This window comes from Miniopterus schreibersii (assembly GCF_964146895.1).
Source record: "Miniopterus schreibersii genome assembly, chromosome: 1".
Lineage (NCBI taxonomy): Eukaryota > Metazoa > Chordata > Mammalia > Chiroptera > Miniopteridae > Miniopterus > Miniopterus schreibersii.
This window is the reverse complement of record NC_138101.1, coordinates 45,965,584-45,980,002: the sequence shown is the minus strand read 5'-3', so window position 1 is coordinate 45,980,002 and position 14,419 is coordinate 45,965,584. Positions and strand designations below refer to the sequence as shown.

Here is a 14,419-nt window from a genome sequence, read left to right as displayed (position 1 = left end):
CTCTCTATTTAAAATTGACATCAAGTTCAGTGCCTCTCTGATGCCCCCTTGTCCCAGCTTCGAACACTTGTCCTGCCGTTCCGCCTTTACCCTGTTACGCCCCGCCACTGGGCCTGCATGTAAGAAATGGACGGCCAGGAGCGCTTGAGTATTCACGTCCCAGAATCAACCAGGAGCTTTTGCCCGCGGAATGATTGCCCCTATTGCTTAACTACAAGTCAGTTAGTGAAAATTATAGTTTCCTAGTTTTGTGTTTGTAAGTTTAGATAAGTGAACCATTGTATTTTATTTTATAGCTTGCTAATCACTGTGTTGTTGGATTGAACTACCTCAATATCTATATAAATATCGATATCGATATCAATTACATGTTTCAGAGCTATATCAGCTGAATGGGTAAAACTCAATATTTCAGACTCAGTAGTTATCGTTAATTTGTCAAATGTTTTTAAACACCTGAACTGTAGAGTGAACACTGCATTTGCAAAATGGTAGTGAAAAAAACCATGGAGATTGTAGTCTGGGACACAAGATGGAGTTTAAACAAATAAATTAGATTTCTTTGTTTAAAAAAAAATTAGAAGAGTTGTTATAATGCTGAATAAACTTGATTGTCTAAAGTCTAATTATATTTTTGAAGTAGGATATTACATTTATTATATTTTTGGTTTAGAAAATTATTAGTCTTAGACTATCAGAATGTGTCTCTAAGCTAACTGAAAAGTGGTCTCTTTATCAATCATCTATTATCTATCTATCATCTATCTATCATCTATCTGTTATCTATCTATCTATCTATCAATCATCTATCATCTATCATCTATCATCTATCTATCATTTATTTTGCATTAACACCAGACCCAATACTTGACTTGTAGATAGACTTAAACTCTCTTTTCTGGTTCTGGGATTTATGTTGAATAATTACATATAGACAATCAAATGGAGATTAAATAATCAAAGGCAATCACTTTTGTTGACTTTTAAATGTTTATGTCTTTAGTTTTTTTGAGTTCTATGGACCAAAAAGCAAACCATCCTTTGTACATAGAGGTAATTTAGTAAACATGAGTAAGTAATTAGTGTTCTGAGACACTATCACAATCATGTTTGTTTACTTATTTGAATCTATCTATATGCTTGTGCATGTATAAATGTTTAAACGTTGAGAGTTTATTCTTTCCGTTGGAGAGATTTAGTACTTTTAGAGTTGTTTTCAGAATCTTGTTAGTTGATATGTTATTTGGACTAAGAATGCCTGTACTGATTAAGGGACAAAATTAATGCTTGTTTAGTTTCTTTTCAAACGGTGAGCAAGGAATTCCCCTTAAATACCACTGTGTGCTCGCTGATCAGTGAAATAATCTCTGGGTTACAGTGGCATCTATCTTTGCAATATAAATCCCTGTGGTTATGTATGAAATTTGTGTATCTGCACATAAAAGCAGGGATAGCTGGGAATTCAGCAATCTGACAAAGGACCCAAATTGCTTTGGATACTTTTAAGTAGAGACAGATAATGAAATGAATCAAGTGTAGGCTGAATTCATCAACACAGTTTTAGTTATTAATTTTTTGACATAGGACAACATACTCTATTTTAGGGTCTCAAAAGTGAGAATTAATTCTTAGAAACATAGCTGTAGATAAAACATTGCATCCTTAGGGTTGTATACATTAGGAAAATCTCTCAATAAATGTTTTTCAGTGCTAGTGATATATAAGCTTTCAGGATTTCTCCTTAAATGTTCCAAAAGCAGTTGTTAAGACGAATTATCTCAATGCCTAATTTTCAAGAGACAAATACATGAATTGCCTATAAAATTGTTGCTCTGTGGTGTAAATAGCTGAGGTTGAAATTTTAAGCCTAGAAATAGTCTAGTGAAATTTGGTGTTTTCATGCAACATTCTTTCATACTGAGTAAATTAATTTATTCTGTTTCCCACTTGATTAAACAGTAGCAATGTAATATGCCTTTCATTTGGATTTTTCTAAAATTTTACTAAATGCATAATTTAAATAGGAATCAAGTTTTCAATTAGCCATTATCTGACACAATGATTGGAGTTTGGGTTCTTTATTCTGATATTGTCTGGGGTGTGTGTGTGTGTGTGTGTGAGAGAGAGAGAGAGAGAGAGAGAGAGAGAGAGAGAGATGGGGGGGAGAGGGAGATAAAGTTTGGTACATGTGAAGTTTAAGAATTTTGAAAATTAAATAGTTTAACATGTTAGCTCAATCTGATGTAAAATAGACGAGAAGTAATCCAGATGTTAACTTTGTATAATTAGTAACTTTGCTTTTTAAAAAGGGGATTTGTAACAGTTATTGCTACAAGCTTTGCACAATTGGGTCTCTGTTTCTTCTCTCAGCTCTTCTTCCACTTTCTCCATTGCTCAGTCTCCTCCTGCCACACTATCTGTAATACTTTTCTACAGATTCACCAAAGACACCTTCACCCCAAGGCCTTTGTACTTGTTGGTTTCTCTACCCAAATTATCCTTCCCAGATAGTCAGTTTCATTGACTTCCCTTTGAATTTTGCTCAATTGCCACCTGAATACGTTTTAGAAAATTTCGACTCCTCCAGCCCTTGCCCCCAACACACACTCATATGCTGGTACTCTCTCTGTACCTCCTCACTCTGATTCAAATTCATGTTTTTCTTTTGACATGGATATTCATAAGTGGTGCTGTACATTTCATAGAGTATCATGTAAGTTCTACTATTAGTGATATCTTGAGATAAATCAAAGAAAGCAGGTGGTAAAAACCTGATCCATCACATTAATTATTATACATTTTTGACATGGCCCACATTAGTCTTTGATAAATGTCTTTTGTTTTGGCATAATATGTCCCAGGCTCGTCTTCTATATTTTCTGTTTTAAAACTGGAATAAAACATTCAATCCAAGAAGCCCTAGATATTTTTAGTAGATAATGATAGTTAAACACATTTTGGATAATAGGTGTGCTGTTTGTTATTAGGTTGTTATTGCTTCTAAGCATTTTGAGCAGGTACAGCTAGGAAATTCAGTAGTTTTGGGGGAAAAATCATGACTTTATATTTTAAAATCTAATTTAGCATTAAGGGATCTTACTGAATATTTTTTAAATTTATACTTGTACCTTTTTTTCTCTTGCTTGAGAAATCTTTGCCCTAACAGTATTAAAGTACCTACTTATATTGCTCTACCCTATAATATATATAGCTAAAATTTAATAATAAAATAGTGTTAGTAAAATTAAGACTAATGAATGAGATAAAACATTTCTTTGCTGTTCTATTTACCCTTAGATTATATTCTGTTGTTAATATACAGATAAAATACTGTGTTAAGTCAGTTGAAATAGTTGTGTTTTGATGTGGTTATATGTCCAATCGCTTGGTTTTACCTTATTTCTAGTTCTGTCTACTGTACTTGATTTCTGTTTGCCCTATCTATTCTTTGTTCTTCTGTTTCTTCTTTTTGGTCCTCTTTTGTGTTAATATAGTATTTTGTTATAATCCATTCCATCTGCTTTATTATTTTTTCAGCTATATTTCTGTGCTTTTTTAGTGGTTGCTCTAGAGATAACAATATGCTTCTTTAACATTTCATAATCTACCACCAAATATTATAATAGTTTAAGAAAAATTAACATTACAGTGGCCTAATTTTCACTTGCTCCCCCAGCTCTGTATACTCTTATTGTCATATATTTTACTTCTACATGTTATGAATTAAATATATTGTTACCATTTTTTGCTTAAACTAATCAATGATGTCATAAAGAAATTTTATTTCTTTTATATATATTTATAAATATATATTTATTCAGATATTTACTGTTTTGTTTTTCTTTATTTCTTTTTGCAGATCTAGGCTTCCATCTAGTGTCTTTTTCATTAGTTTCAAGAAGTTCTTTTAGCATTTATTGTTGAAGCCTATTGCAGATACATTGTTAGGTTTTGCTTGTCTTAAAATGTTTTTTATTTTGCCTGAATTTTTGCATGATATATTTTTTTTAGATATGGAAATTTAGGTTGACGCCGCCTGCCTATTTAGCATTTTTAGAGAGTTCCATTGTCTTCTGTCTTCCATTGTTTATGATAAAAAGTTGGCTGTCATGATTATGAATGTTTTCTCTATATACAGCTGTTCCCCAGTTTACAATGGTTCAGCTAATGATTTTTTGACTTTATGGTAGTGCAAAAGCAATATGCATTCAGTAGGAACCATTACTTTGAATTTTGATCTTTTGCGGGGCTAGTGATACACAGTATAATACTCTCTCTTGATGCTGGGCAGTGGCAGTGAGCAGCAGTTTCCAGTCAGCCACATGATCACAAGGGTAAATAACTGACACTCTACAGTATATTTGTTGTCTAGAGAATTTTGCCTAACTGTAGGCTAATGTGAGTGTTCTGAGCAAGTTTAAGGTAGGCTATGCAAAGCTATGATGTTCAATAGTTAGGTGTATTAAATGCATTTTTGACTTATGATATTTTCAACTTACAATGGACTTACTGGACATAACCCCACTCTCAACATAAATTGAGAGTATCTGTGTGTCTTGGGATGGGGTGATGAAGGACAGAGAGGTATTCTTTTATGATAGTCTTTGGTTTTTATATGTTTTACTATATATACTCTGATATGGTTTTCTATGTATTTATCCTGCTTGAGGGTCACTAAGTTTCTTTGTTCTGTATGTTTATGCCTTTTATCACTTCTAGGAAGTTCTCAGTGATTATTTTTTTATATTTTCTTCTCCATTCTTTCTCTTCTCCTTCTGGGACATCAATTACTTTTGTGAAAGACCACTATATAGTGTCCCACAAGTCTCAGATTCTCTTTAGTTATTTTTATCTTTTTGTTTTTTAATTTGAACAGTTTCTATTCTCCTACCTTCAAGTTTAATGAGTTTTTGTTCTGTTATGTCCAGTCTAATTTACATGAATAAAACACATTATTTCCGATATTGCATTTTTCATCTCTAGCCTTCTCATTTTGTTCTGATTTATATTTTTTATATTTCTGCTGAAATTCACTGTATGTAATGCATGCATACATTTTTCTCACTAGAACTTTAAATATGTCCATCATAGCTATTTTAAAGTTCTTGTCTGTAGATTTACCTAATTGTGTTTGCTATTGATTGTGGCTCATATTTTCTTGCTTGTGTATACGATAATTTGTGATTTTTATGCTAGACATCATACATAAAAAATCAGAACTAATCTAGGTGATATTTACCTCTAGAAACATATATACCACTTCCTCTGTCATGGTGCTCATCTGTAATTGCGTTGGGTTTTGATATCTTGCCATCTTAGTTACTTTTGTTCACTACTGGCTTCAAAAATTTTGAGAGCAGGATTATGGATTTCCCTTCAGCAAAGCTTGCTCTCTCTCTCTCTTTCTCATTCCTTCCTTCCTTCCTTCCCTCCCTTCCCCCCCACACCTGTGAGCTTCTTGAGTTGCAGTGGAGTTCTCTTTATTTTCAGGAACCTGACCCTGTCTCACCCACCATGTTCTATACCTTGAAATACCTGTTTTTATATTGATTCCCTGCCTACAGCCTTTTGCTACCAATTCCTTGCACTCTCAGAAGACCCTATGAGCTGAGCCTTGGAGGGATCTTTCTTAATTTTCCTGCTCCCAGGTTTCAAAAGGCTGTTGCATTATGGTTCAAGAATGCCCTGGGTCCCTCAGGGCTGTGTTTCTCATTACTCTTGCCATGCCCAAACTCTCAGTGAGCTGTTTTATTTTCCCTGGGGAGGGCTCCATTTGCCTTTGAAGAAGGAAATATTTACCTACCCTCTGTGTTTCTCTCAGACTTCAGTTGACTACTAACTTGCTCTCAAGGAAAATCTGATGTGTTATGGAGGGATCTCTCAGCTTTCCTGCCATTTCCTTAGCTTTTGCCAGGGTTCTGCCTTGGACTAAGTAAAGTCTATTTTAGTTTGTAGGGATTTCTTTTTATTACATAACTTTTTGTTTGCAAATGTAAAGTATTTACATGGTTGCATTTGATAGCATATAACAAGATATATTCAAAGACATTTATATCTTCATCTACTTCACTAATTTTGTTTTCAAAGCAAATTTTGTTGTTTTGTTTCTTTCTGAAAATATAAGTATATATTAAGTCACTTTAGCATCATGTGTATACTATATGTACCTTGATTTGTTTCTCTTAATAAATCCTGGTAATCACTCCACAATAACGTATACAGGTTTTCCTCATTCTTTTTAACAGCTCTATATTATTTATAATATCCCATTATCTATCTGTATTTTATAGATTATTAATCATATCCCTACTTATGGATATTTGGGTAGTTTTCAACCTTTTAGTAATACCAGTAATGCTACAATTTGCATGTGCAAAATTTATTTTCTGTTTTTCTATAGCTTTAAGTTGTACTTTTAAGTAGTTTTATTTATTTTTTTACTATTCTTTAAGACCTAATACATAATTAGTATTCTAATTAAGATAAAGAAGAAGGAAATTATTCCTATACTGCCTCTCATGTGTCCAACAACAACAAAATGTTAACCAACTTAGATATATGGAATTCTTTTCTGATTTTATATATATATATACATATATATACACACACACACACACACACACATACATATACATATGTATATATATATATCTCTTTTGGGCATCTACTTCCCATTACAACTTATGAAACCCAAGAGAAGGTATTGCCAACAATGATTTATGAACTGTAACACTCTCTATATATATATGTGTGTGTGTATAATTTGCTAGTAATAAATTGGGTCAATTTCATATATTATTATTATGAGGTATGGGTTATGTGTTTCATTGACGTCCAACTATATGCCTGAATCTGAAGAAAAATTAAGAGACTTGGATATATGCAAAATAAATGTTAACAGTATGTGTAGAGTCACTAAAATTTGCATGTGTCATAACAGAATGAAGAGGAAGAAAGAACATTTGAAAGTTAATTTGTCAGGAAAACTCAGCACTTTCCTTCAGGACATCTACTGAATATCCATATAGTGCGTGGTCTCTGCTGTAAAATGGGGCATTTATATATTGTACTTCCATTAGAAAAAAGTGTATGGAATTTATACTTCAGGTCAAAATCTTGCAGTTTTATTTTTAGCAGAAGATAACACAGATTTTCTCATATTGTATTATAGTATATATTATATTATTACATATAATAACATTTATATATAAATCTATATATATCTCACATATATTGCTAGGTCTCTAATATATATGTTATATTATGTATATGAGAGAGAAAGATGATAGTATGTGCTCTCTCTTCGGTTGCTACAGAAAATCTCCACTCAAAAAGCCTATTGTTCCCCAAGTCGGCATTTGTTCCTGATATTCAGGTTTTCCCGGACCTGTTAAATTGTCTTATTTGTGTTTCTGTATATGTCTGTGCTTTGTGTACAATTTTAAATTTGAATCACTATTTACTTTTGCACAAAGCATGAAGGTTTAGTAAACTCTTTTTGAGGTGAGAATATAAATAAATCATCTATCTGTGTTTGAAAAGTCTAAACTAAAGTGCAGTTGTAAGCTTCAGCTTGTCAATGGATATTTATGAGGTGAGCATGATACTATAAAGGTTTTGGCAGTGAAATATATCCTGCACAGATAGCTAGTAGAGGAGCTTGCAAGTGTTAATGCCAGCAGAATTTTAATGCCCGAGAGATGGGAAGCACGACACTTGCTCTGGTTAATGCTACTCTTACTGGCTACAGTGAAAAGGAATGGGTGAAATCAGTTTTCAGATCCTGCAACAGAGCTGGGGTCTGTACTCTTTAACTAACAGCAAATAGCTCAGTCCCTGCTATTGTCTTGTTTCCATCTCTTGGTTTAGTTAACTATAGAGCAGTAACATAGCACCAGACAGTTTTATTCTGGGCATCAACTTCTAATTCCTACTTACTCTGAGACCTAAGAGAAGGTATTGCCAACAACGGTTTCCGAAGAAATGTCAACGAACTTCTTCTAACAGAAACTTGCTAGGGCCTGAAAATCACTTAAGTGAAGTTAAAGCTGACAGATTCTAATTGTGAATTTAGTCTTTATTACGACTCGAGTTTTGTTTGTGGTTTACCCTTGATGCGCTGTCTCCCTTCTTATTCTGCGGGAAGGTGGGTAATAGGGTAAAGCTTCCACACACAGCTCGGCTTTAAGAAATGAACTGGGATCTTAATACATTTCTAGTTTATAAAGAATAATATTGTGCTTATTTTTTCCTAGCAGCTGTAGAAAATGAAATCAGGTGTTCAGTCTTCAGACCTAGGGGGCTTATTCTTCTAAAAGAACTTTAGGGATTTTAAGGAGACTAGTATAATTTCAACATGCTTGCACAGATATTAAATATCTGTGTTAACTTAGTTCGGGTTAAGTTCAATTTTATCATCATTTGAAATCACCTATCTGCTGAATACTTCATTGATTCCTACCAGAATTAGAAAAGGCAACAGAGAAGGGAAGTAGACATGATAATGATCTTTTTGTGTAAGGTAGAGATTGAGGTAATACATTCATTGGAAAGTTTTAGAGGTTTAGATGAATTTGGAGTCTTCGTGATTTAGAAAGTTGAAAATTAAGGAAGAAATATACGTATTAGTTTACATTTACTTATACCTAGTCTAATTCTAAAGAAGTACTGAGAAAAATACACAATAAAGTGTCAGAATAAAATAGAGAAATAATCACAGGCCAAAGTCAATGTAGAACTATGCCAGAAAATGTACACTAAGGGTAACAATTGTTTTTAGAACATCATGCAAATCCGAGCTTGTTGAAAGCAAATGCACAAAGAGAAAGGCTGAGTTATATAGTAGCCATTATATAATAAAAGGGAATCACATGAGTGACAAGCTCTTTTCTAGGTAGCTCTGAACTCCAAGAATTGATCACTTTGTATCAGTGTCCTCAATAGCAGTTTTCTAAAATGCAATGTCGTTGCAAGGTTTATAATGTCATAAACCTAGGAAGGCATTTCTAAAAAAAAAATAAAGAAATCAATGCCAGGTAAATAGATTACTGGTGATCTGGCTTACCTAGGCACGACGAATGTCCTGAATGATAGCTAATTGGGGAAGAGTATAGATTTCACTTAATATTCATTCTGAAGTCTTGTTTGAAGGTTCTAGATAACACAAAACTGCAGTTTGAGTACATGACCTGTGATCATTGCTTTTACCAACAAATTTTGACCTCATTCTAAGGTGCTCTTCTCTGTGCTTTTGTCCCACTTCCTTTTGCACAGATATTATTTGTAGAAATTAGGCACAAAGTAGTAATCAAATTGACAATTACAGTAACAGTGTCACTTCCAAAATTATTTAGAAGACAGATAATTTGATGAGTATTTGCCTTTTAGCAAAAAAACTAATGGAAACTAGTTTGCTTTTATGCTTTTGTGTTATTTCATTCATATCTGAAATTTCCAAATTTATTGAGTAGTCATTTTTGAAAGGAAAATGGACTAAAAATCCTGTTTTTATGTTCCAAGTTTTCTTCCTCAAAGTTTGTCGTTTCTTTTGAATATTACCATGTATTGGGAATGAATGTATTAGTCACGTACATTCATAAAGAGAAGTTCTAATATCTGAAACTATAAAGCAAGTATCACAAGAAATAGACGAATCTCAGTAGGGTGATAATCTTGACCCTAGAGTAGAAAGCAGTGTGCTAGCTTTTGGCCTGTTGAGGAATCTGGACATGACTTACATAGTACAGTGAATCCGCACTGTCCCACTGAGCAGAGGGAAGGAGGTGGGGACCCTTTATCATTAATTGGAAACTTGGTTTTCAAATGAATTTTAGATTATTTACAATTACATATGAAATTATCTGTCTCTACAGCCTTCATTGAATTGCTAAGGAATTGAAATGCAAAGTCTTTTTGGAAATGTGCAATGCAAAGAAATAGTCACCATTTGGAGACATATAATGGTGATGTGCATTGTGAGAGCTGGTCAACAGCAATGTACAAGATCGCTAATAGGTCTCTTACAAAAGCCTTTTTATAAAAGAGAATCACACAGAGATGACATTTCTTCCCTTTCTCCCAGACTCTTGTACCTTCAGTCTCTTACTACTTAGATGCACTCCTCATGGATACATTTTAGAACCACAATTTTACATCAGTTTTAGAAGCACCGATTGCATAAAGGAATACTTTCATTTTAGTTCATTATAAAAACAAACATAAGGTGGTGGCTTTGATATTTTTATTGCTAGGATAGTAACACTATACTTTAAATAACAACAACAAAAAATTCCTCTTTTCCATAGAATTTTTTCACTCTAATTTTACCATACAGTTGTGTAGATGAAGTTGCTCTGGACAGTTTCTCAATGAGACATCATGTTTTGACTCAAGGGAAAAAAATGATGACTTCATGTCTCCTCTTAACATTCACCTCACCTTGGGTGGTTATTTGTTCTATTATGGTAGGAAAACTAGGGATTCTTATAATTGCTTTTTTATAATTGCTTTAATATTTCAATAAGGATCTGTTTGTTTGTTTTCCCAGGGTCGGTGCATAAATTTCTCCCGAGTTTCTTCCCAGTAAAAGGAAAGGAGGAGGGCCACGAAGGTGTGAAGGTGGTCCGTCTTCGCACTGCTGATTTCCAACCAAATGAAAACCCAATAAGTGCATCTTAGAAAGTTTTGGAAGAGCAGCTTCATTCCTCTCGGTCAGGAAGCGTTTCCTCTGCCTTCTGCTTTGCTTGCACCAGACATTTTCAAACACTTGCCCTGCCATCTACACGGGAGTTGATGGAACTCAAGTGGTAACTCATGACTCATGACATTGAATATAAAGGGGAACTTTATGTGCTGTGGCTTACACAAGAAAGTCTGCATGAATGTGTAAAAAAGGGGGGGAGAAAATAAAGAACAGGATGAAGATGACACCAGTGCGGGGACCACAGAACAGCTGGCCCCGATGGCTCTTTAATGAAGAAAGGAGTGTCACGCGTGGAAACACGGCACTCGTGTGTTTACATGGCAAGACTACTCACGGGCAGCCTGTGAGACACCCACCAGCTAAGCAGACAAAGGAGGCCCTGCCTTAGAGCTCTGCAGGGTCACAAACCCTTCCAGTCCCCTAGGCCGTGGGCCTGCGGGAGGCTTCGCCCGGGAAGGCCCGTCATTCTGATGCTGAGACGAGCGCACACGATGAGATGCGGACGGATGCCCCGGGCACGGCCGGCAGGCGAGATTCTGCCCTTTAGTTTTCGAGCCTTTCTTCCATTGTGCGCTCGGGAAAGGAAGGAGAGTAATGGAGCGCGTCCCGCGGGAAGGCAGCGCCGCCCCGAGAGCTGAGGACAGGGCGCTGTGGTTGGAGACCCCCCCCCCCCGGCCCCCGCAGCGGCCAGCGCCCCCAGGAGTTGTATTCGCTTTTAATTTAAAGGAAGCAGCAACCACACAGCTTCCGCTCAGGGTTTTTTCTTTCTCCAAGTCTCCACGGGCTCTTCAGCGTCACAAGCCAGCAACTCTCTTTGCATGAAAATTTCAAAGTTTAATTAATATAATTAAAGGCAACAGCAAGCAGCAGCCTGTGAAGATTTCGCCCATCTTTTTTATGCCTTTTGACATTGAATGACCTATTCCTGTATGCGCATTACTTGGATTTGGGGGGGGGGGGCCTTTACCTTGCATGTGATTCAGTAGAGAAGCAAAGACCTCCACTACTCATCACTTTAAAAAATTAGATTTTCGGGAGGGTCGGCCACCACAAAACATCAAAAATGTATGTATTATCATTTTTTTAAGAAAAACCACCATCGTGCCGTGTCGACAGTGCCAGATTATGTTAGCGTGAGCGGAAACACTGGGGGGGAGGAAGAAAGCAGCAGCTGAAGACAAAGGCTCAGATGATCCAGTCACTTCCGATGCTGACTTTCAGAGGCGAAATGGATATTCGACGCGAAGCCTGCCAGCGCGCGCGCTTTGATGAGAACTGGCACAGACAGTGACCAGTGGCCGGGTCAGTGGGATGTCTCTCTGCGAGCACGAAGGCTTATCAAATGACACTAAAAATAAGTTCAGCCACCGTCACATCGGAAGGGGGAAGGCGAGCATTTCATGTTTGGCGGGCATGTGAGTGCACTAGATGGAAAGAGCGATCTGGAGCAACCCATATAATTACCCCCATTGTGCTCTTAATGGAAGTTCAGAGGACGGGAGGGATTCTGTTGGTTGGTGTCCGGATTTGTGGCACTGCTCCAAGAAGCCTTACTCACACACGCAAATATACATTTATATGTGTGTGTATTTTCTAGCTTGAACCTTTTGCTCAAGTTTATTTATGTCACTGGCTGGCTGGATCCAAAGTCATGTGTCTACATATTCATAAATAAAATGTTACCTGTGCCTCCGCTACCATTTTTTTTAAGCCTACATCAACTCAAGCCTTGTTTGATTGAATATGTCATTGTCCTGATTAGTTTTAAGGACAGAATTACATTGAGTTCCAAAATGTCCCTCATGTTCACAAACAGTCTGTTGGCAGTAATTATCCGTGAGTGCAGGTATGACTTGGAAGCCGATGTCCACCCAATGAGTTCTTGTAGACCTTTGTTCTACATTTGCATCTGGGATAGGGCCTATCCCTATTTTCTTAAATTGATAATTTATTTCTGAGCAGTGCACATCCCTAAATGGCGTTTATGAGCATCCAGGATGCTTAGAAGCTAAAGCTGTTTCTTTGATAGTTACTTTGAATTTTTCTAGTGTCATATGGCATTTGTATGACACTTGTATTTTGCTATATGAGCAGTGTAAGTAGACCTCTGCCTTTAAATGGCAAATCTGTGGATTGTCATGCAAATAGACTTCCAGTTCTAATACCACTATGAAGAATTCTCAATGATGACGGAGAGGCAGTGGTCTATATGTTGTCTAAAAAAGTACCGTTCATAATGTTTAAAGACAGATGGGATTTTATTGCACCGAAAGACATGAACAGATTTACATTACAATTTTCTCCGATTAGGCTAACTAGCAAATGAGAGGACTTTGCTTCAAAGAGTACTGTTTTCTCACTAAATTGGAAACCTCCAGGCCTTTCAACCAGGAAAATAAAAGGGTAGTATAAACCCATTTCCATGAGTTTAATAACATTTTATATGGTATATAGAGAAACAGTTCCTCATTAATATTTTGGACTTAATATCAGTCAAGATTTCTTTTCTGTGAATAAGCGAGCAAGCCTTCATGCATAATCCACTTGTGTTGCATAAGGCTGCAAAAACAATTAGGTGGGAAATGACTCCTAACTTATGTGTCTACTCTGCCTGGAAGAAAGTTTTGAAGGCATCTATATATATTTCATAACAATGTCTGTTCTTTATAGATTTGATCCATAAATATTTATCTATCTGAAAACTTCGATACTTGGAATGTTTTCCTTAAAGCATTTGGTGCTCCAAGAAAAAACATTTGGTGCTAAGAGTTGCATCACTGATGCCTTTCCCCAAGTTAATTCTATTTTAACATTTTATATTTCCTTCCCAATGAGATGCAGAGTAAAATTTGAGACCCTCCCTCAAGAAGGGAGCAGCATCTGTCACTATGGATAATTACTGTTTTGACAAAAATATATAAGGTTTAAACCTCTTGTATTTCAAATTGTTAGAGAAGAAATGATTTGCTTATATTTATCTTGAACTTTATTCTAACCACTTTAAATCATAAATTATTCAATATTTGTTTTTCAAATAAATCTATACTGGGTATAAGATCTGGTGTCTCGGTGAACTTAATAACTTTATCTAAGTGTCAATATCAATGACCATTATTTACTGCTCAGAGGCAATTTATTAGTTTATTTTAAAAATTAAAACACAGCCAATATTGTGGCCAACAAGGTATCTAAAATATTTTTGATTGATCATATTTTAAAGGGACAAAATATAATTAGATCACATTTACAAGTATTGTAAAGCAAATATTTTTCACCACCAAGCCTTGTGCTTGACTTCTACTAGGTTTTGTATAGTATCACATTATGTTAGGAAATTTATTAGTGTTTTATTGCTACTGGAAATTTTTGGTGAGTGTCTGTGCACAGGAGAGAAATGCATACATTATTTTAATATGAATGGAAATATATAAACTAGAACCATAGAACAACTCTGGTACATCTGTTGTATTTTTAAGGAAAGAAACTTGCAGGTGAAGCTGGAGAATGTTGTCTGTTTGCAGGTATGAAGTGAATGTAGCCGTGTATTCTAGCCTTGGAGTTAGATTAATATTTCGCTTAGTGAATGTCTGTGGCATCTTTCTGAGAACACTTTCATTTTAATACATCTCTAAACTTATTAGTATCTAATTCAGTCGTTTTGATAAAAGGAAGAAAAATTATTTTCTTTCTCGTAATGTAGCAAGCCCAGTGCTGTTT

At 35.4% G+C, this 14,419-nt stretch overlaps 1 protein-coding gene across 1 annotated transcript in view; it reads left to right on the top strand.

Annotated features, from left to right (window-relative positions):
• Nucleotides 1–12,396, top strand: part of ANTXR2 (ANTXR cell adhesion molecule 2) — a 121,093-nt gene extending 108,697 nt beyond the window's left edge. The window contains exon 17 of the mRNA XM_081161097.1: nucleotides 10,547–12,396. Within this exon, the coding sequence (XP_081017223.1) occupies nucleotides 10,547–10,585 (39 nt within the window). The 3' untranslated portion in view covers nucleotides 10,586–12,396. The remainder of the gene's footprint in view (nucleotides 1–10,546) is intronic.
• The last annotated feature ends 2,023 nt before the right edge of the window (nucleotides 12,397–14,419 follow it).